This window comes from Heterodontus francisci, chromosome 7 (genome assembly GCF_036365525.1).
Source record: "Heterodontus francisci isolate sHetFra1 chromosome 7, sHetFra1.hap1, whole genome shotgun sequence".
NCBI classification, from domain to species: Eukaryota; Metazoa; Chordata; class Chondrichthyes; order Heterodontiformes; family Heterodontidae; genus Heterodontus; species Heterodontus francisci.
In genome coordinates, this window is record NC_090377.1 from 74,950,808 (window position 1) to 74,973,649 (window position 22,842).

The 22,842-nt window shown below is 39.2% G+C and overlaps 1 protein-coding gene across 1 annotated transcript in view; it reads right to left on the reverse strand.

The window, feature by feature from the left end:
• Positions 1 to 22,842, reverse strand: part of ola1 (Obg-like ATPase 1) — a 246,597-nt gene that overhangs the window by 2,537 nt on the left and 221,218 nt on the right. Inside the window, exons 8-10 of the mRNA XM_068035439.1 lie at positions 17,718 to 17,858; positions 15,931 to 16,027; positions 12,403 to 12,525 (exon numbers count right to left, since the gene is read on the reverse strand). Coding sequence (XP_067891540.1) covers positions 12,403 to 12,525; positions 15,931 to 16,027; positions 17,718 to 17,858 — 361 coding nt within the window. The remainder of the gene's footprint in view (positions 1 to 12,402; positions 12,526 to 15,930; positions 16,028 to 17,717; positions 17,859 to 22,842) is intronic.

The following is a 22,842-nucleotide window of genomic DNA, read 5'->3' on the forward strand; positions in this document are numbered from 1 at the left end:
ACCAACTGTCCTTCTAATGTTCAGGGGGCCATTTATTCCATTCTTGATGACACTGCAGAAATAGTATTTAAAAAAAATTTAATGACTATTTGTGAATCCTAAATATGTATTAAGCTAGATGGTATATAACCAGTTCATTTGCACTTGAAAGCAGCCATCTGGAAAGGCCGGCATTTCACAACCAGATATGACTGCTAATAATGCAACATCCCTGTTGACTACAAAGCCCTCACAGAGCCATTCAATGTGAAGTTCACAGAACAAACATTAAATGCTATTAGTCAAACCATTGGCACAAAATGCTTTCCTATAATGATTTTACTAGATAGGCTCATATTATAGCTTCTCCATACAGTATATCTTAGACCCTTTAAGTGGCAAGGATACTTATCTTTCAAAAGTACATTTCTTCTGTATAAATCATTTTCTTTAATGTTTGATGGCAATGTAAATATATTTTGAATTAACTACAATAACTTACACTATATAGCACCTTAATCTTAATAGAACATTCCAAAGTGCTTAACAAAGACCAAAAATAACCAGAGATGAAGAAATTGAGGAACGATTATGGGTTGTGATCAAAAGCAAGACAGGGGAAGTAGGTTTTGAGGATGCTTTTGAATGAGGGGAGGGAGCAAGCAAGGTGAATGGGCTTAGGTCAAACGTTGCCGAGAGCAGAATTCAAACGTTTAAGGCTCTGCAGCCAAATATGGAATGAAGGGAAAGTGGGAAACAGAGGAAACTAGAATCAGAATAAAAATAAATAATTGTTACTACAATTCATCAAAAGTTTCAAACAATTGACTTAGTCCATATATTCAAGCCATTAAATGTAATTGAGGGATTATTATGCATGAAAGCTAATAATTAAACCACTTAAAAATTAGAATTGCATTCCACAATGCTTTTTGACTAAAATTATAAAATATGCTTGACATTTGCAGTTTTACTTGTGTCCGACTTCTAAGCTTTGCAGGCCTCTCGTGGCATAGTCTGAACTGCAAAATAATTCTTCAAAACTATCAACACACTTGGGTAAATTTGATATGGTCAGTGTTCCTCACATCCAAATAGCCTGCCCACTAAGAACATTTATGTGTTTGACAAGAGAATTGCTGAAATTCACAAAGGAGAGTCAAATGAACCAGAGTGCAGGGTAGTTCTGAGAATTCAGGAAATAATTCTGTTGGCATCAAATAATTCAACTGATTGGAGTCAAGTGAAAGATCAGCGACAATTAAATTTAAACTGGCAATTTTGTTACAGCAAAGTAAATGATTAAATTAGCTGCCAAGCTATTACCAACACTTCCATATTTATATGTGGCAGGTATTAAACCTTGGGCATGCCTAGGCAAGCCATTTATGATTACTGGCAGGCTCACTTTGAAACTGTAATGGATTCACTAAACCAAAGTACTACTAGCAATAGGATTTAAATATGATGTACTAGCTCTTCTCTTGCCACTAAGATAGTGCAGACCTGGCAGAGATGATGCAGGAGACCCATGTAAAACAAAGGAAAGACAGCTGGAAAAAAAAGTTTAAAATCAAAGAATGCAAAATTTGAAATAAAACACTAGAAACATTGAAGAGAGTATTAGAGAATCTTGTTAATGTAGCATATTATATAAACTTAAAATGTATTAATGTGAAATCTGTAATAAGTTTTCAGATTCTTTTGAACATTTACATTTAAAGCCAATCATTTTATTGGTTCTTTTCTCCCCCCCCCAAAAAGTGATTCATATTTTTGCCATTAAAACCTTCCTTAGGTTCCGATATAGCTTGATAAAAACGGTCACGTAGCTAACTACAAAGGTTTTGCTAGTTTAAATGTTTATTGTATATATTTAAAACTGTTAATGTTTGGATATCACCATAAAATATTTTCAAAATTGACCCATGTAACAAGAAAAAGCCATTTATGAAGGTACAGTTCAAATATTTATATTTAAATTATAAACCAAAATTATGCATACATGAAAATTAAGCATCCATTTGTGAAATAAACCCAACACAGGATTGCAGAAATCAAATGTGCAGCTGAGTTAAATTAACGAAAATGCGTGCAATGTAATACATTGTTCCCCAGATATACTGTTGGGGTGTCTTCCACTGGCAGTGAGTTATTTCACCAAAGGATAGGACTTGCATTTATATCCTGCCTTCCATGAATTCAGGACATCCCAAGGTGGTTTACAGAAAATAAAATAGTCTTGAAGTGTAGTCACTATTGCAATGTAGAAAAATGTGGCTGTCAATTTGCACATAGCAAGGTCACACAAACAGCAATGAGATAAAGACAGCAGATAATCCAGGTCTCTTTCTTTTACCTCCAAGTGACTAGTTATGGAATAGGACAGTCAAGAGGTAGGTACTATATGTCTGGCTTCTCAGTCAATGGTGACACAATTGCAAGTGTAATTCACAGAGTGGCCGTATACAACTCTTTTTTAAAAAAAAAGTCAAAGAGTAAACTTTTTTAAAAATTTCTTTCATGGGATGTGGGCGTCACTGGCAAGGCCAGCATTTGTTGCCCATCCCTAGTTGCCCTTGACAACCGAGTGGCTTGCGAGCCCATTTCAGAGGGCAGTTAAGAGTCAACCACATTGCTGTGCATCTGGAGTCACAAGTAGGCCAGACTAGGTAAGGATGGAAGATTGGATTGTAGTTCAGTGACATTACCGCTACGCACTGCCTTAAGAACACTACCCTTAGAGATTAGAACTTGTAATATAGCAGCATTATGTAACCTACTAGTATACATTCACTGGGATCAATCAGGGTGGGATTCAGGTAGGCTCAGCATCAATATATAGAGCGGCTGCATCTCAAAGCATGATGCAACCTGTTAAAGGAAGGAAGTTTTTTTCCCCCTTGTTCTTGAAAATAGAGAGGTCTGCTAAAGCACAAAGAAAGTTGCTAAGATTTTTAGACACTGTCCTTGAGACTTTGATGGAGCTAGCGAGGAGTTGCACTTTTTGTCCAGTAGGGCTCGACTCCCAAGGCTGACACCGTGGCAGGCCTGGAGGAAATATCTGAGCAGTTGAATGCAGTGAGCTGCATCTGCAGGACATGGTTGCAGTGTCATAAAATGATGAATGCTCCAACATGCTCTTCCAAGGTCAGAATTAACTGTTCAGCCATCTCCTTCTCTGCATCACACCTTGCCACAGCACTGTTCACCCTTCCATACTACCAAAGCACTTCAAATACCCCTCTCCACCTATTTCTATTCTAATTGGCAATGGGAACCAAGTCTACTTTCCACATAGTTTCCAGCTATCAGCAGCTTTGTTGCCCTCACAGCAAACTCATGCAGCATGACTTTGCCAGAAATGCAACAGAAACCCCATTTATGCATGGAGGCACAGCCATAACTCTGCGGTCCACCCCATATCCGAAATCAAGTCCTTTATCCACCACCCTTGTCTTTGCTGACCGAGATAGGCTCTGGGTCCCGTAACTCCTCCAAACTAAAATTCTCTCATTTAAATCCCTTCATGGCCATAATTCTCCCCATCTCTTTCAGCCCTACAATCTCTCTTTCCTCCTCCCACCCAAATTATCCGTAAATATAACTTTAGCCTTGATGCATCTTCCTCTCCCTTCGCCCCATTACTGGTGGCTGTGATTTCAGCCAACTAGGGACCCTTGAATGCCCTTGAATTATTTCCCTAAACCCCTCTGCCTCTCCAACCTCCCTATTTTCAATTAAGGCCATCCTAAAAACCCATGTCAAGCTTTTGGTCACTTGTACTAATTATCTTCTCCTTTGGCTTGGTGTTCACTTTTGTTAGGAGTGAACTACTGAGCTATCATAATTTTTAATTCTTATTAATTAGTGTAAATGCACAAAAAGCAGAAGGTTACAACCTTTTGAAAATTACTTGCTGAAAATTACCCCAATACTTGAATTAAATTCAGCAGATCTCAAATTCAGCATTACATTCATAACGCTTCAAATACAACAATTATAATGGTATATTACTCACAAACACAAGAACCTCAAAATGTTAAATTTCTTATCTTGAGATTTTTATGTCAATACTGCTGCAGAAAGAGCCTTGGAAATAGAAATAAGGTCACAAAGGAACTTCAATCCTGTATACGAATTTTAAAAAGTGAATTTGAAAGTTACTTATATATTTCTATTTTTATATGAAGCGGCCAGCTTTAAAAGGAAGAGCAAAAGTAAGCATTGGTCCCTCAGAGGATGAGATTGAGGTATTAATAATGGGAAACAAGGGGCTGAATCTTCTGTTCCCGCCACTGATGTCAGCGGCAGGGGAAAAAAACGGCAGCCCGCGCATGTCACGGAGCGGCCGCAATCTTCCATGCAGTGGCTTATTTACATAGCCGGTGTTGGCCGCCCCTCCCACGATCACATGGAGAGGGCTGGCTGTCCATCCCCAGCAATGGCGTCAGCTGCCTGTGCGCAGGCGCTGACCCCATTTTTAAAGGGCTGTTCGCTTTACTGGGAAATTTAAATATCTAAAGATAAAGTAAATAAATATAAAGACATTTCTTCTGCCCCTCTCCCAACCCTCATTGATTAATTTTTTGCCCACTCTCCCCACCAAAACACTTACCTTGTCCATCTGACCTTCACACCCCCCACCCCCCGAAACTGCATAAACTGGAACCTCCAACCCTTACCACCATCCCCTACACAAATGATGTTACTTTGACACTGTTCCCCACACCTGCACTGAGAAACTTATCTCTTCCCTCCTTCCCACCAGCGTGGCGCCTCGTTTCCCCGGTCGGGGATCCGAAGGTGCAGGAGTGCCGGCCACCGGCCCAAAGATTGCAGCGAAACATCAGGTGGCGGCGCAAGTATCATTTATTCATTCATTCTAATTTATTTAAATATGCAAATGGGAGCCCTGTCACCGTCCAGCGGTGGGGGGGGCACCGCCACGAGGCCTCGACGCCGCCGGTACAAACAGGCTGGGCCCTCCCGGCGTCGGACTGCATGGCAGCCCTCTCCTGGAGGCATCTTCAGGCCCACCTCCCACCCCACCCCCGGACGCCGATGCCTGGGGAAGAACAAAATCCAGCCCAAGGAAATAGCAGAGACTTTGAACAAGTAAGTGTTTTGCATCTCTCTTCACAGCAAAGAACAAAGAACAGTACAGCACAGGAACAGGCCATTCGGCCCTCCAAGCCTGCGCCGATCTTGATGCCTGTCTAAACTAAAACCTTCTGCACTTCCGGGGACTGTATCCCTCTATTCCCATCCTATTCATGTATTTGTCAAGATGCCTCTTAAACGTCGCTATCGTATCTGCTTCCACCACCTTCCCCCAGCAGCAAATTCCAGGCACTCACCACCCTCTGTGTAAAGAACTTGCCTCGCACATCCCCTCTGAACTTTGCCCCTCTCACCTTAAACCTATGTCCCCTAGTAACTGACTCTTCCACCCTGGGAAAAAGCTTCTGACTATCCACTCTGTCCATGCCACTCATAACTTTGTAAACCTCTATCATGTCGCCCCTCCACCTCCGTCGTTCCAGTGAAAACAATCCGAGTTTATCCAACCTCTCCTCATAGCTAAAGCCCTCCAGACCAGGCAACATTCTGGTAAACCTCTTCTGTACCCTCTCCAAAGCCTCCTTCTGGTAGTGTGGCGACCAAAATTCCACGCAATATTCTAAGTGTGGCCTAACTAAAGTTCTTTACAGCTGCAGCATGACTTGCCAATTTTTATACTCTATGCCCCGACCGATGAAGGCAAGCATGCCGTATGCCTTCTTTACTACCTTATCCACCTGCATTGCTACTTTCAGTGACCTGTGGACCTGTACGCCCAGATCTCTCTGCCTGTCAATACTCCTAAGGGTTCTGCCATTTACTGTATACTTCCCACCTGTATTAGATCTTCCAGAATGCATTACCTCACATTTGTCCGGATTAAACGCCATCTGCCATTTCTTCACCCAAGTCTCCAACCGATCTATATCCTGCTGTATCCTCTGACAATCCTCATCACTGTCCGCAACTCCACCAACATTTGTGTCGTCCGCAAACTTACTAATCAGACCAGCTACATTTTCCTCCAAACCATTTATATATACTACTAACAGCAAAGGTCCCAGCAGGGGGATATGCGTGGAAAGTTCTTTACGCAGAGGGTGGTGGGTGCCTGGAACGCGTTGCCAGCGGAGGTGGTAGATGCGGGCACGATGGCGTCTTTTAAGATGTATCTAGACAGATACATGAATGGGCAGTAAGAAAAGAGATACAGACCCTTAGAAAATAGGCAACATGTTTAGATAGAGGATCTGGATCGGCGCAGGCTTGGAGGGCCGAAGGGCCTGTTCCTGTGCTGTAATTTTCTTTTGTTCTTTGTTCTTTTGTTCTTTAATCCCTGCAGAACACCACTAGTCACAGCCCTCCATTCAGAAAAGCACCCTTCCACTGCTACCCTCCGTCTTCTATGACCGAGCCAGTTGTGCATCCATTTTGCCAGCTCACCTCTGATCCTGTGTGACTTCACCTTTTGTACCAGTCTGCCATGAGGGACCTTGTCAAAGGCTTTACTGAGGTCCACGTAGACAACATCCACTGCCCTTCCTTCAATAATCATCGTCACTTCCTCAAAAAACTCAATCAAGGTAGTGAGACATGACCTCCCCTTCACAAAACCATGCTGCCTCTCGCTAATAAGTTCATTTATTTCCAAATGGGAGTAAATCCCGTCCCGAAGAATCCTCTCTAATAATTTCCCTACCACTGACTTAAGGCTCACCAGCCTATAATTTCCTGGATTATCCTTGCTACCCTTCTTAAACAAAGGAACAACATTGGCTATTCTCCAGTCCTCTGGGACCTTACCTGTAGCCAATGAGGATGCAAAGATTTCTGTCAAGGCCCCAGCAATTTCTTCCCTTGCCTCCCTCAGTATTCTGGGGTAGATCCCATCAGGCCCTGGGGACTTAACTACCTTAATGCTTTGCAATCCGCCTAACACCTCCTCCTTTTTGATAACGACATGACCCAGACTATCTACATGCCCTTCCCTAAGCTCATCATCCACCAAGTCCTTCTCTTTGGTGAATACTGATGCAAAGTACTCATTTAGTACCTCGCCCATTTCCTCTGGCTCCACACATAGATTCCCTTCTCTGTCCTTGAGTGGGCCAACCCTTTCCCTGGTTACCCTCTTGCTCTTTATATACGTTTAAAAAGCCTTGGGATTCTCCTGAATCCTGTTTGCCAATGACTTTTCATAACTCCTTTTAGCCCTCCTGACTCCTTGCTTAAGTTCCTTCCCACTGTCTTTATATTCCTCAAGGGCTTCGTCTGTTCCCAGCCTTCTAGCCCTTACAAATGCTTCCTTTTCCTTTTTGACTAGGCTCACAATATCCCTCATTATCCAAGGTTCCCGAAACTTGCCAAACTTATCCTTCTTCCTCACAGGAACATGCCGGTCCTGCATTTTAATCAACTGACGTTTGAAAGACTCCCACATGTCAGATGTTGATTTACCCTCAAACAGCCGCCCCCAATCTAAATTCTTCAGTTCCTGCCTAATATTGTTATAATTAGCCTTCCCCCAATTTAGCACCTTCACCCAAGGACTACTCTTATCCTTATCCACAAGTATCTTAAAACTTACGGAATTATGTCACTGTTCCCAAAATGTTCCCCTACTAAAACCTCGACCACCTGGCCAGGCTCATTCCCCAATACCAGGTCCAGTACGGCCCCATCCCTAGTTGGACTATCTACATATTGTTTCAAGAAGCCCTCCTGGATGCTCCTTACAAATTCTGCCCCATCCAAGCCCCTAGCACTAAGTGAGTCCCAATCAATATAGGGGAAGTTAAAATCACCCAACACTACAACCCTGTTACCTTTACATCTTTCCAAAATCTGTCTACATATCTGCTCCTCTGCCTCCCGCTGGCTATTGGGAGGCCTGGAGAAAACCCCCAACATTGTGACTGCACCCTTCCTATTCCTGAGCTCCACCCATATTGCCTCGCTGCATGACCCCTCCAAGGTGTCCTCCCGCAATACAGCTGTGATATTCTCCTTAACCAGTAATGCAACTCCCCCACCCCTTTTACATCCCCCTCTATCCCGCCTGAGGCTTCTAAATCCCAGAACATTTAGCTGCCAATCCTGTCCTTCCCTCAACCAAGTCTCTGTAATGGCAACATCATCATAGTTCCAAGTACTAATCCAAGCTCTAAATTCATCTGCCTTACCTGTTATACTTCTCGCATTGAAACAAATACACTGCAGACCACCAGTCCCGCTATGCTCAGCACATCTCCCTGCCTGCTCTTCCTCTTAGTCTTACTGGCCTTATTTACTAGTTCCCCCTCATTTATTTCACCTGCTGTCCTACTGCTCTGGTTCCCACCCCCCTGCCACACTAGTTTAAACCCTCCCGAGATACGCTAGCAAACCTCGCAGCCAGGATATTTGTGCCCCTCCAGTTAAGATGCAACCCGTCCTTCTTGTACAGGTCCCACCTGTCCCTGAAGAGATCCCAATGATCCAGATATCTTAAACCCTCCCTCCTAAACCAGCTGTTCAGCCACGTGTTTAGCTGCACTATCTTCCTATTTCTAGCCTCTCTGGCATGTGGCACAGGAGGTAATCCCAAGATTACAACCCTAGAGGTCCTGTCTTTTAACTTTTAAGCAGAAGACACAAAAAGCATCCCAGAATAGTTGAAAATCAAGAGGCAGAAAGGAGGGAGGTACTTAAAACAATTATCACTAGAGAAAAAGTACTGGGAAAACTAATGGGACTAAAGGCTGATAAGTTCCCTGGACCTGATGGCCTGCATCCTTGGGTCTTAAAAGAAGTGGCTGCAGAGATAGTGGATGCATTGGTTACAATCTTCCAAAATTCCCTAGATTCTGGAAAGGTCCCAGTGGATTGGAAAACCACAAATTTAACAACTCTATTCAAGAAAGGGGGAAGACAGAAAGCAGGAACTTATAGGCCAGTTAAGCCTAACATCTGTCATTGGGAAATGCTAGAATTCATTATTAAGGAAGTAGCAGCAGGACATTTAGAAAATCAGAATGTAATTAGGCAGAGTCAACATGGTTTTATGAATGGGAAATTGTATTTGACAAATTTATTAGAGTCCTTTGAGGATGTAACAAGCAGGTGGATAAAGGGGAACCAGTAGATGTAGTGTCTTTGGATTTCCAAAGGTATGCAATAAAGTGCCATATAAAAGGTAAGACACAAGATAAGAGCTCATGGTGTTGGGGGTAAAATTCTAGCCAAATTTGTGGACAATACAAATATAGGGAAGAAAGCAAGTTGTGAGGAGGACACAAAGCGTCTGCAAAGACATATAGATAGGTTAAGTGAGTCGGCAAAAAATTGGTAGATGGAGAATAATGTGGGAAAATCTGAAGTTGTCTACTTTGGTGGGAAGAATAGAAAAGCAGATTATTTACATGGAGAGGGACTGCAGAATACTGCACTACAGACGGATCTGGGTATCCTTGTACATGAATCATGAAAGATCAACATGCAGGCACAGCAAGTAATTAGGAAGGCAAATGGAATGTTGGTATTTATTGCAAATGGGGGTGGAGCATAAAAGAAGGGAAGTCTTGCTGCAACTTTACAGGGCATTGGTGAGACTGCAACTAGAGTACTGCATACAGTTTTGGTCTCCTTACTTAAGGAGGGATATACTTGCATTGGAAGCAGTTCAAAGAAGGCTCACTAGACTGATTCCTGGGATGAAGGGGTTGTCTTATGAGAAAAGGTTGAGCAGGTTGGGCCTATACTCATTGGAGTTTAGAAGAATGAGTGATGATCTTATTGAAACAAATAAGATTCTGAGGGGGCTTGACAGGGTAGATGCTGAGAGGATGGTTCCCCTCGTGGGGGAATACAGAACTAGGGGAAATGTTTCCAAAATAAGGGGTCTCCCTTTTAAGACGAGATGAGGAGGAATTTCCTTTCTGAGGGTTGTTAATCTTTGGAATTCTCTTCCCCAGAGAGCAGTGGAGGCTGGGTCATTGAATATATTCAAAGCTGAAGGAGACAGATTTTTGATCTGCAAGGGTGTCAAGGGTTATGGGGGGTAGGCAAGAAAGTGGAGTTAAGGCCACAATCAGATCAGCCATGGTCTTATTTAACCTCAGAGCAGGCTCGAGGGGTCGAATGGCTTACTGCTCCTTCTTCTTATGATCTCTGCAACTAACTGCCAAATAAAGAAAAACGCTATTATTCTTGGGCAAAGTAGTCAATTGGTGGCTTTCTGGGACAAAGTCTAAAGTGTAAACTCTTCTTGAAATTACTAGACTTGTACCACCAACGCAGAGTGTTGAAGGCACAGGAATCAATGAGGATTAAATTACCCAGCAAAAATGAAGGTATTTACCAAAATCTATTCTACATTTTTAATAGATAATTTTTAACACAACAGGAGAATAATTTCCATAGAAAATACTTCTCTCAATCTTTTCTTCTCCTTCAATCCCATTTAGGACACTTCCATAACAATCTGAATAGAAATAACTCATGACATAATGGGAAGCATAAATCTATTCTTCATACTCTCAATAGTTTACATTAAAAAAAGTATTTTAAGTGTGTTATAAATGGAACATCTTATGGCTAAGAAACTATTTTTACTTTCACTGTGTAGCTCAGCATATCAGGCTCATACAGAAATAAAAATTAAATTTCATAGCTGGTTATGATATTATTCATTTTATAACTGATACTGGTACAACCAAACTAAGAATATAGCTTCCTGAAATCACAATCTAGAAAAAATTGAAATGTTTTCAAATTGTGTTAAAAGTATAGAAGACTAGAAAAACATTCTAATTAATGTCAGGCAATTATATAGCATGGTATCTGTGCTCACAGGGGAGTTTCATATTACACTTTAAATTTACACATTTGATTCACATGTAAGTGCATAGCAATAATTCCAATTGCATATTTTGCAGGTTAGTGCCTATTTTTGTTATCTTTAACATATAGATTGGGTATTCCATAAGATTTAAAAGTAAAGAATAACCAAAGTAACTACATTCCTATATTTATCAAATTCTATACTTTGTATAGTAGAATAGCTGTTGGCAATTAATAGAAATAACCCATGGTGGTGTCATTAGTAGCTTAAAGTGAAAGAAACTTAACCTGTGTCTTTGTACGGAAACTGCCATCTAGTGTTAAAAAAACAGATTAACTATGTGGGTATCGATTGTCCACTTGAAGTAGTACATTACTGCTTAACATTTTTTTTTAAAAATTCCTCCAAAACTGGGATTAGAAAGTTCCATTCTTTGTTTCGTACAGATACTTGTCTCCTCCCCCACCCAATCCCGGGCAAAAAAATATAAACCCATTCATTGATTCATTCATTGGTTTAACACACAACCATACTTTAAGACAAGAAGATGCTTTGGCTTGCACGCATTTATGGTGTGATGAGCTGTTCTGGAGGAAATATAATTGACTTGATTCAGTGCTCAAACATGAACTCAAATTGTATCTGTTGATGTTATATATAACTGAGAAAGCAAAAGTATTATACTACAGACAGTTTAAACGGCGAGATGCCAACAAATTAGGTAAGAAACAAACATGTAAGCAAGTTTAGTTTAGTGATACAGCACTGAAACAGGCCCTTCGGCCCACCGAGTCTGTGCCGACCATCAACCACCCATTTATACTAATTCTACACTAATCCCATATCCCCACCTGTCCCTATATTTCCCTACCACCTACCTATACTAGGGGCAATTTATAATGGCCAATTAACCTATCAACCTGCAAGCCTTTGGCATGTGGGAGGAAACCGGAGCACCCGGAGGAAACCCACGCAGACACAGGGAGAACTTGCAAACTCCACACAGGCAGTACCCAGCATTGAACCCGGGTCGCTGGAGTTGTGAGGCTGCGGTGCTAACCACTGCGCCGCCCCTAAGATGGTTGATATTAAATAAAAGTTTCAAAATATGACCTTTTTAAAATGCTATCCAACTATAACGCAATTAACTATATATATATTATGCTGATTTGTCCCTGAAATTGATATTGGATTTCCATAGTTGAAAATAAGGGGCACATTTTCATTCTAAAGCAACACTAAAAATCAATAAAGAAAAAAAATCAAACATTAGTGTAAAACACAAGCTGTTTTTACAACCTTTGCACTGAATTTGAAGTACAGTATCTGTGATTTTTAAACTTGCATTCACTCTTGGACTCTGTTACCCTGCCATGTCTTCTGTAATGGAACTAGGGTAATTCTTTCCCCAGTGTAAATCCACAGCATATTTGTATCAGCAGCCATTCTAAAACTGAATGTGACTGCCATGGTCACTTATCGCTAGAGACTTCTCTTAATTCAAAGAAATGTCTAAAAAGCTGCAATAGTACTCTCACCTTGACAGCAGTTTCACTGCCTTCTGCTTTAAAATCTTCAAATTTCATTACATCGGCCATAATGAAGCCCTTTTCGAAATCTGTGTGGATCTTGCCAGCAGCCTGAGGCGCCTTCGTCCCTTTCTGTCAGTAGAAGACCAAAGGAAAATTAATTGTTTTTAAGAAGATGGATTACAGGAGAGATGCACGTCCCTTTGATACAGTATCAGGCTTCAGAGAAACTTTGCTTCATACCACTTGACATGTCACATATACAATCAGCCTTATCCTGATATTGGATACCCATTTAGGAAACCAGAGATAAAGTAACCCCTGTTATCAATGCAAAGCAGCAATTTTTGATACAGATTTTGAAGGTAGTATTGATTTTAGATGAAGTAATCTTGTCACTGTGAGCCCAGCTACATCTCTTCTCATTAAAGGTGTCTGAAGCAATGTTTTGGTTACATGATCTGAGACTATAATTGAATTTATTGACCTAAAAGGGCACAAACAACATTTTTCAAAATGTTAGACTTGCTTTGCTCGCTACATTTCCACAGTATGTATATTGGTACTCAAACTCTCAATACAAAAATCAATTCAATGGGTTTTCAGATTTTAAAATTCTTTTCAAGAATGTTTGTTAGAATGACTGCTGCAAAGGGAAAAATATAAACTAGATTATTTATAACCAAACGACTAGACTAGTCTTAAAAGGAAAAATGTACAATAAAACACCGTCAATGTTTAAACATTACCTATCCAAAAGGATGTTTGCCATGTCATTTTTATAGGTTTGTTGCACATGGGCAAAAATGAGTAACTTCAGGAAATGGACAAAAATAAGCTTTAAAAATGCTATATTGTTCTATTTTATGTTTGTGCATCATATGTTTTATCTGCACATCTTTACAATGTGTTAATTAACCACATTTAGTGGTTAGAGCTAAGCTTGCATTTAATTTCTGAGAACTGTAATACAAGGCAGCACCCAACTCAAAAAAAGCACAGAAGAGAAATGTAGCCAACATCCAGTGTTCAATTGATGACTTTAATCTTTTACAATCTACAAAGCATAAAGTAATTTCCTTGATAGAGTAATGATAAATGTAACTATCATAAATCAGAGTTTAGGTTTATGCAGGAGGACAGGAATACAATATTATGTAATTGCTCATATGCTGAATTCTGATGAGTCTACAATGTCCAAAAAGGCCATGCAAGGAAAGTTGACACATAATGTTAACCTCAAAGATGTTTATCAGAACATGTTAAGAGTGTCAAGCATTAGAAAATTCAGTTTTCACAATAGAAGATATATTGAGTTAATATGGGTACTCCCTGATGCTTAACTGACTAAATATCCTGAAAATTTCAAAGTGACTAACAGTATCTGAATAAAATTGTACCCATAATCATGCCAGATCCTACTCTTCCCCTCCACCCCCACCCCACCACAAAGTTGTCTATATTGGTAACGCCCCATATTGAGATTATATTAAAGACAGGACTGCCAAAATTGCAGGTTTTTAGTTTAATATGGTATGCAAAGCTTATATCGACTATAATACTGCCGAACAGAAGATTACTGAGATCAGCATTTGGTTTTTCGTTCTCCAATATGAAGCTAAATGCAGATACAAGATTAAAACTATTTGACATCCACGAATTCTAAACTAATATGCTAGCAATATCTAATACTGATAAGCTGTAATATTATGATTCTACTACCAACTGTTTCTCAAATGAAAATACAAATTTTGTTAATTGCAAGAGTGGTCATGGTATGCCTCTTCTCCGAGGTGAATACTTTCATGCCATCTAACTTTACTTTCCAGACAGCATGTGTACAGTAACTGACACAATAGTTTCAATATTACATCTCACTTCAACTGGCCTGGGCAAAGTGGAAAGATGCTATATTGGCTGTCATGGTAAATTAATTATCCTCTTCATGTAAAAAATGTTTTTTTTTTCAAAATGATGCCCTCATAAAAGATATGTGTAGACACTCAAAATATAATTTAAATGCAAGTTTCAGACTTTAAACGACAGTTGATAAAGTGATATTAATTTGGTTGTGTCACTGTCATAAAATAACCAATGTTCATTTTTAATGCTTTAAAAACTTTGCACCTCCAATTTGATACAACTGTGGCAAACCAAAAAGGCGGAACAAACTCAAGGAATGGCCTACTCCTGTTCTTATGCTACAAACAGCATCTCATTCAGCACCATTTCCTTTAAAGTTGTGTGCGCAGAACACACAAAGGAATTTACCATTTTGTTTTACTTCAGCTGCCGTCTGTGTTATCAGCCAGTAATGGGCTGAAGTACCAATTTCAGCTTCTGAGCAATAAATACCAATGAAACAAATGCCAATCCTTGCTTCTATAATACAGGTATCCATTGACTGATAATTTTGCAGGTCTCCATCTAATAAAAATTATTGGGTCACTTCAGGGCTTGATTTCAGAAATATAAATCACAATTACTTCCAACAGGTAAGAGATTTTTGACCACTACTGTGTGAGATATAAAACAGAAAAGAAATCTCAATTGAAGCCAATTCTACAGAGTGCCCTTTTCCTTGAAATTATTCAACATTATAATTTACAATAACGCCACTGAATGTAAAAGCTTTCACGTTCACATACAGTGAGAACAGGAAGTCTTTACAAGTAATTTGAAATCTTTACTGTTGGAAGCTACATCATTAAGCAGAGAACTGTTGCAAAGCAAGTTTGAAAGTAGAAAGTTTGTAACAATGTGACAGCTACCAAAATGCTCCAATAATTTAAATGTAGTCATGTACATAAATTTAGCTATCCACCCTAGTTATAAACAACTTATGCCAATTTAATACTCTTTATTAAACTTTAGTCTGTACATTCAAAATTTTGCACACACAAATTGAGACCAAGATTGAAAACTAAGAAAAAATGATTTGACATTGCATATAGTAACATTTTGAACTAAAAGTCACAAAGAACTCAATTGTGCCACACTTAAAGTACTACAAACATTAACCTGTAAGAGATCAACATAAATCAGTACATTCATGAGCACTGCTGAATAAAAACACTTTGCATATTAACAGATTATATTAATACAATACTGTTAGTTTAAAAAAAACTTCATGTTACTCAAGTAAAGCAAGAGAAGAAGCCACGCGCAACCCAAACAAACTTAGCAAATACCAAATGAAAAGGAACATCAATTTCACTGGCGACAAACCCAGTCACACAGATTAAGCAAGCACAATACTGAGGTGCCTTATCTCTGACCACAGGAGGAGGGAAGATAGATTCTGCAGGATGAAGAAATTCATACTATGTAATAGGCAGAATCAATTGCTACCTGCCTCAATCAATGCACTCCACTTTCACTGTTCAACAGCTCACAAATAATTAAAGTTAACGCGAACAAAACCTCATCTATAATGACTAGCTAACCACTGCCGTGACAAACTTAAAAGCCGGTGATATCAATCTGAATTCAACAGTGTGGAACTGTGTATGGCTGACAACAGACTATGAAACATACCTTTATGGTCCATGCTCGCACTTCATCTGGGCCTGCAGTAAAAAAATATTCAAGCTGCAGAGATGAGAATCCAGTCTTGATGATCTTGGGCAATGCACTGAAATTACAAACATATCTTTTAAGGTATATTCAATTTATTTCAGTGTAACATTTTAAAAACAATTTGTAAACTCTTTAGGATTTTGCAAATGTGTATTCCAAAATACAAATATGTGATACCTAAATATCTTTCATAAAGCCATCAAATGATAAAATATTTTCTAAATGTTTTATTCTCTATTTAGGCTTGTGTATTAACAGTAATCACTTTTCATAATTTGTATGTGGTTAGTAAATATACACATTGAAAAGTCTAAAATAGTGTGTATTTACAGTTTGCAACATATGTATACATATAATATTCTTAAGCCCCCCACCCTTCCATGCCATAACACATGTAACAATAAAGGCTTTGCAGGGAAGATGGTTTTGAGAAGACAATATCCACAGCCTGACATGAACCTCCCAACAGCTGTAACTAGATTATAATCAATCACTTAGTGTTGAGAAAAATAATTTTAGGCTTATAGGGGCGGCACAGTGGTTAGCACCGCAGCCTCACAGCTCCAGCGATTCTGGGTACTGCCTGTGCGGAGTTTGCAAGTTCTCCCTGTGTCTGCGTGGGTTTCCTCCGGGTGCTCCGGTTTCCTCCCACCTCCAAAAGACTTGCAGGTTGATAGGTAAATTGGCCATTGTAAATTGCCCCTAGTGTAGGTAGGTGGTAGGAGAATGGTGGAGAATATGGGGTTAGTGTAGGGTTAGTATAAATGGGTGGTTGTTGGTCGGCACAGGCTCGGTGGGCCGAAGGGCCTGTTTCAGTGCTGTATCTCTAAATAATAAAATAAAAAATAAATAACATTTGTAAGTAAAACCTGAACAGGGTCCCTACGGACTAAAATCCAATAAAAATTATTAGTATGGGCATGAACAATGCATAAGTTCAATTATATATCAGCTTTATCAGTAAAAACACACATGATTTTAATACTGTGTCTTAAATAATGTATTAGAATCTTATGCCATTTTCTGCATGTACTAATTTAATGTGGCACAATACTACCTATTGTGGATACATGCCAGACTTCTGCTACTTCACATTGGCAAAGAATTGCAGTGCAGCAAGAAATGTTTCATTTTTAAATAGTGAGGATGCAAGTATCATGCAAGCGTTTCCCATGATGAAAGAAAGTTGACTCTAAGCTCCAGTTCAATCTTGAGCATTTCTTAATTTACTAAATACCTTCTGGTCAGCTTCTTGGAAAAGTAGGATTATGTGCAGTGAAGAACAAGGAAGAAAACAAGAACAAAGATAACTAAATGAGGGGAATACTAAGAAATTTGGTCCTGTCCTTGGAAACCTCCTCAATACAACTCACCTCATGCCCTCAATTTCTAAACACTTCCCAAGAGCAGAAATCAGATCAGCTCCGGAGGTGATTGAGCCAGCAACAACTCACTAACAAGCAGCGAGACCACAAACAACGAGATTATGAGTAGGTAAGGACCGCATGCTACCTGACTCAGCTGAACCCCAGGAACCTAGAACAAACAAATTGCTTAAACCTTTGCTTCACATAAGAAAGGATCCAGACTAAACTAATTTATTTACATACTCCTGTCACAAACACTGAGAAATCAAAATGCAAAAAGTTTTGTAAAGTATCTAATTTAAGAACAAGTTCCAAGCTTCAATTAGCTAAAATCATTCAAAATTCTTAATAGAAGTTTGCAGAAAAATGTCTGATAACCTTTGAGTTTTGTTTTCTTCCAGGTATTTCATTGTTTCTTCTTCACTCGTCTCCTGTATCTTGAGTTCCAGTACTCCACTGAAAGGTATGACCAATGCTCTTGGGTCATGCTTGTCCACCCACTCTTTAATTTTTACCAACCTGTACACAAAAGGCACAAAAAACATTATCATGTGCTGCATGCATCACTGTATCACATTAATTATCCAGTAGGACATAAATATTCATAAGTAATGTGTGGCTTTTATGATGCCATTTTTCTGTATATGTCCAAGGTCAAGTCATTTTCAAGTAATGGTTACGCTAACAACCTGAAATACCACTACAATGTTACAGTTGGCTTTTACTCAATCTCCAGTTGCAGAAACTAAATTAGAAGCACAAGTTATTTTACATTAAAATAAAAAATACAATAAAGCCCCTTCCAAAGAAAAGCATGTCTGATAACAGCTAATACGAATTTCATTAAAAATTTTGAAGGCTCATTTGAGCCAATTATCTGCATTTTTTCTAAAATTTACTTATCTTTAGAATTTCCCCAACCTATTGCCAAACTGAAACTATTTTTAATGCGTCAAAATTGTCATTAAAGACCATAAAATGTAAATTTAAAAATTGAATGCTAGAGGATGTTCTAAAAGCAAATCCTAACCCTGTATTTAACTGATGAAACCCGTGTACAGAAGAAACCACAGGACTTCAAAAAAGTTAAGTTTTGTTGACAAATTATACTTCTTTATATGAAAGCCATTATTAATAATAAAGGTTTCTGGATGCAAATGTGGCGGAGGCTGTGCCCAAAAAGATAGAAGTAAATTATTCAAATATGAGAGAGAGATAGTTGAGGTCATCTAATCTCAACTACATTAAGCACTTCTTTGGCACTTTGGGCTGTCTTGAGGTTGTGAAAGGCGCTATATAAATGTAAGTCTTTCTTCAGAAAGAGATTGTAGAGAGTTCATTCAGAACGTTAATTCTTAACAAAACAGTAGGAGGCAAGAATAATTATGAGGTTAAGCACACACTCATTCAGTGCAGCTTTGGATTGATCCCAAGAAGTTAGATGCAGTCTAGTTCATACTTCAATTTCTTTAAGTTGGCATATCATAGTTTACTCACAGAAAATCCACAGAAAAACCTATACTCATTATTTTCAATTAAAAGCTGTGAACATGGTGTGCAAAATTAATAGCATTTAATAAATTCACCAAACTAGTCCCAGGACCTCAGGAACATAACATAACGATAAATCAAGATACTTTTTGTTTTCAGACAACAACACTGATGCTAATCAATCTTGAAATATTTACCCACTTTTTTTTTTAAAAAGAGACCATGCTTAAAATCCACCAGGACTTCAATTTAATGGTTCATGTTTTACAGCAATATATCCCAATACACATAGACCCAACTCACAATGGAGACCATACACACATGGATCGCACATAGAGAAAATAATCTCTTGTAAGGAAGGATTTGTTGCAACGTAGGATACAATAGATGAGAATGTTTGCAGGTGTAAGTTATTTGGTTTCAATAAATGAGAGAAGTGGTGGTAAGAATATTGGGGATTGGAGGGGCGGTGGTGGAGATTGGTTTGTGAGAGATACTTGATACTTGGGATGGAGTGATGAAAGGGGAAGAGTGATTGTGAGTAGTTGAGGTATAGAGGAAGAGGGAAGAAATAATAGGGTAGCAAGGTATTGGCTTATGTAGAGTGAAATACTTAAATTTTGTGTTGGCAGATAGAGAAAAATATGAAAATAGGGGATGGAAAAGGAGTTTTAAAAAAGGGAAAATATTTTTTAAAATAAGGCAGTAAGAATAGCCTTTCAAAAGAAGAAAGCATAACCTTTCAATGACGCTTTTGAAGCAGTGCTATTAATAGTAAGGTTAGAAAAAACAGGTGTACAACCAAGGTATTTTTCAATCATGAACTACTGGATTATTTTTCTTTAGCCTCTTAGATCAGTTTCTGCTGAATTTCTTTTACAAAATTACTTAAAGAAAACCTAGAGTACAAATTATAAGAGCTTAACCTTTTGGGTAGAGTTTCCGCTTTGGATGCAGCAATCCAGGCTGCCCATAAAATTATGAGAAGTCTTTTCTTCGGGTTTCCACTCAAATTCATTTGTATATTACCGAATGCAAAATCTGCCATGAACCAGCACAATCATAGAGTTTTAAATGTAATTTAAAAAAAAAATGCTTTAAAAATATTACTTGATACAGTTAAGAGTGGTAACCTGGTAACAGCTGAAAATGGGTTTTTCACACAAAATAAGAATATTTACTCTGTGAGTAACCACATTTTAAATGATTGAAATTGAGTTTTAAAATCTATACTGAACCATTTGCTACTTATGTTGCAATAATCAGTTTTACTTAAATAAAAAAATTCAGAAGTTTTTAAAACATGCCTAATAATGTCCTTGCACCCAATAGAACCAGCTTTAAGAGCCTCCTCGAAAGGCCTGCAAACGAGCACGATTAGTAGAAACTTCCAATGGTGATGAACTTATCCTAGGGGCATGACCAGTTTTGTAGGGTAGTGGTGGTTGGGGTGGGGGTTGGTGGCATCTAGCACAATGTTTTTTAAACCAGTGAAAAAGATGGCAAAGACTTAAGTTGCGCTGAACATAATTTGTACTTAAAATTACAAACCTGGGGGAAAACCTCGCCAGTAAAGCTTCTCAAAGCTTTTGTGGAAAATTCTCAAGTATTTTGAGATTGTATCATTTACAAATTTAAGGATAATTACAATTGATACTATAGTGCTTAGGGTTATTCTTGCAGACTGGAAATCTGGACTTTGGGGACTCCACCTATTCATCTGCTTTGAGAAGAAAAAGGCCACACAAAGTGGTATCCAAATTTACACCTGATAATACAGTAGGAAACAGAGTAAATATTTCTGAGCAGCAAAGCAGTGGGCGGCACAGTGGTTAGCACCGCAGCCTCACAGCTCCAGGGACCCGGGTTCGATTCCGGGTACTGCCTGTGTGGAGTTTGCAAGTTCTCCCTGTGTCTGCGTGGGTTTTCTCCGGGTGCTCCGGTTTCCTCCCACAAGCCAAAAGACTTGCAGGTTGATAGGTAAATTGGCCATTATAAATTGTCACTAGTATAGGTAGGTGGTAGGGAAATATAGGGACAGGTGGGGATGTTTGGTAGGAATATGGGATTAGTGTAGGATTAGTATAAATGGGTGGTTGATGTTCGGCACAGACTCGGTGGGCCGAAGGGCCTGTTTCAGTGCTGTATCTCTAAAACTAAAAACTAAAACGAAAAAGGAAACCGATGGTTGAATTGACTTAAAAAAGTGGCAAACAAAATTCCATGTAGGTAAATGAGAGATGATACATTTTGGTTAAAAAAAAGCAATAATTATCTTTGAATTTGGGGTTGGCTGGGTAACAGAAGAACAGAGCGATCCTAAATTTACTAGCGTGCTGCCTGGTATGAGGAAATACAAATGAAGAAAGCTTTTTGAAAAATTGTGTTTTTATTGGAACAGAGATGATTGTGGGGTGACATGACAGAGATGTCTAAAATTATAGAAGTTTGGGATATGGTACATAGCAACCAAATATTTCTAGTGATGGGAGAGGAGGCGTCTAGAATGAGGGAACAAAGATATGAGATTAAATGAAGCAGATTTAAAACAGAAGGCAGGAGGGAAAAAGTAGGGTTGTGAGGCTGTGGAATGTACTAACTGGAAAGTTAATAATTGAAGCAGAGACTATGCCAACATTTAAGAAAATGTTAAGATAGATAATTGAAGGAAAGGTAAATAAAGGATATGGAGCGGAGCAGAGCAGGTACATGATATTAGGACTATTGCCCTTATAGAATATAAATACCAACACAGACTAATTGGGATGAATGATCTTCTTTCATTTTATCATTTATAGCGATTCTATGGAAGAGGAGGAGGATCAGGAGGACAACCACAACACCGTCAGGCTGTGCAGGCACAATATGGGATCTCTGGGTCTTGTCCTCCCTGCTTGCAGATCCCAGCGCACTACCTCACCATAACTTCTGGCAATACTTCAGAAAGCTCCGTTTGTCTCACAAAGCCAGAATTAGGTTGTGCCAGCTGTAGGCCTATCTCATAAGAGAGACTGCCAACTGACAAAGATACACCCAATCTTACTGTCAAATGGTTCCCTTTAGGCAACAGTCAATTCAGTTGTTCACTAACATTAAGCTCTCCTCCACAACTACCGAGGTTCCCATGTGGAGATCATCTGCTACTACTTTGTATAGGCATTCCTTCATCTTGTCCCAATTCACTCTACCTATAACCCATTATGAAAAATAAAACCTCACTGATAACAAATCTGACGACCTTGCTAATTAAGATCTCTTGGTGGAGAAACCTCTGTGTCCTTTCAAACATAGTGTCCTACTCCTAAACTGGCAGAATTTTCTGATGTGAGGGAATTGAGGCAATACTGTCTTATCTTAAATTGTGAGCATTTCCCCTTTACGAAACTAGATTAAGTCTTTGGAAAATTATAAACAGTAACATCTCACCTGAAGAATCTTTATATTTGTGGACTGGTTGCCTAGAAGAGATATCAGTCTTATATAGTTCAATGAGCCACTTTGTTATTAGCCCTTTCAGCTGCTACAGGAGGACTGACTTCTCCCAAACTGAGACGGACTACTGTGGAGGTTCCCTGGGAATCTGCAATTCAGCAATAGCTACACTGCCCATCAGAAGTGCAGTTTCAGGGCTATTCCAATGCAAAATTTACAAGAGGAAAATTGAGCACAATACTTTTTTTTTGAAAAATGCAAGGGTAGGAGAGAAACAAGGTAGAGGGGACTCTGACCTTTCACTACCTGCTTTTAAAGGAGAGCAAATGGGAATGGGGCAGAGTGAATGGAGTATTATGGGTGAGGTGATTCACAGCAGAGCAATGGGCAGGTGGAGAAACAGGATTGTGTGGGTAGTTCAAAGATAAAGAGGTACAGGTGGTTATGGAAACCAGGAGGTGGTTGGAAAGAGTAAATGTAGTGGGAAGCTGAAATAGGGATGTGATGGAAGTAAGAGGCGAAGCACAAGTGATGAAAGGCAAAAATTGCAATAAATGTGGATGCAAAAGTTTATAATAGA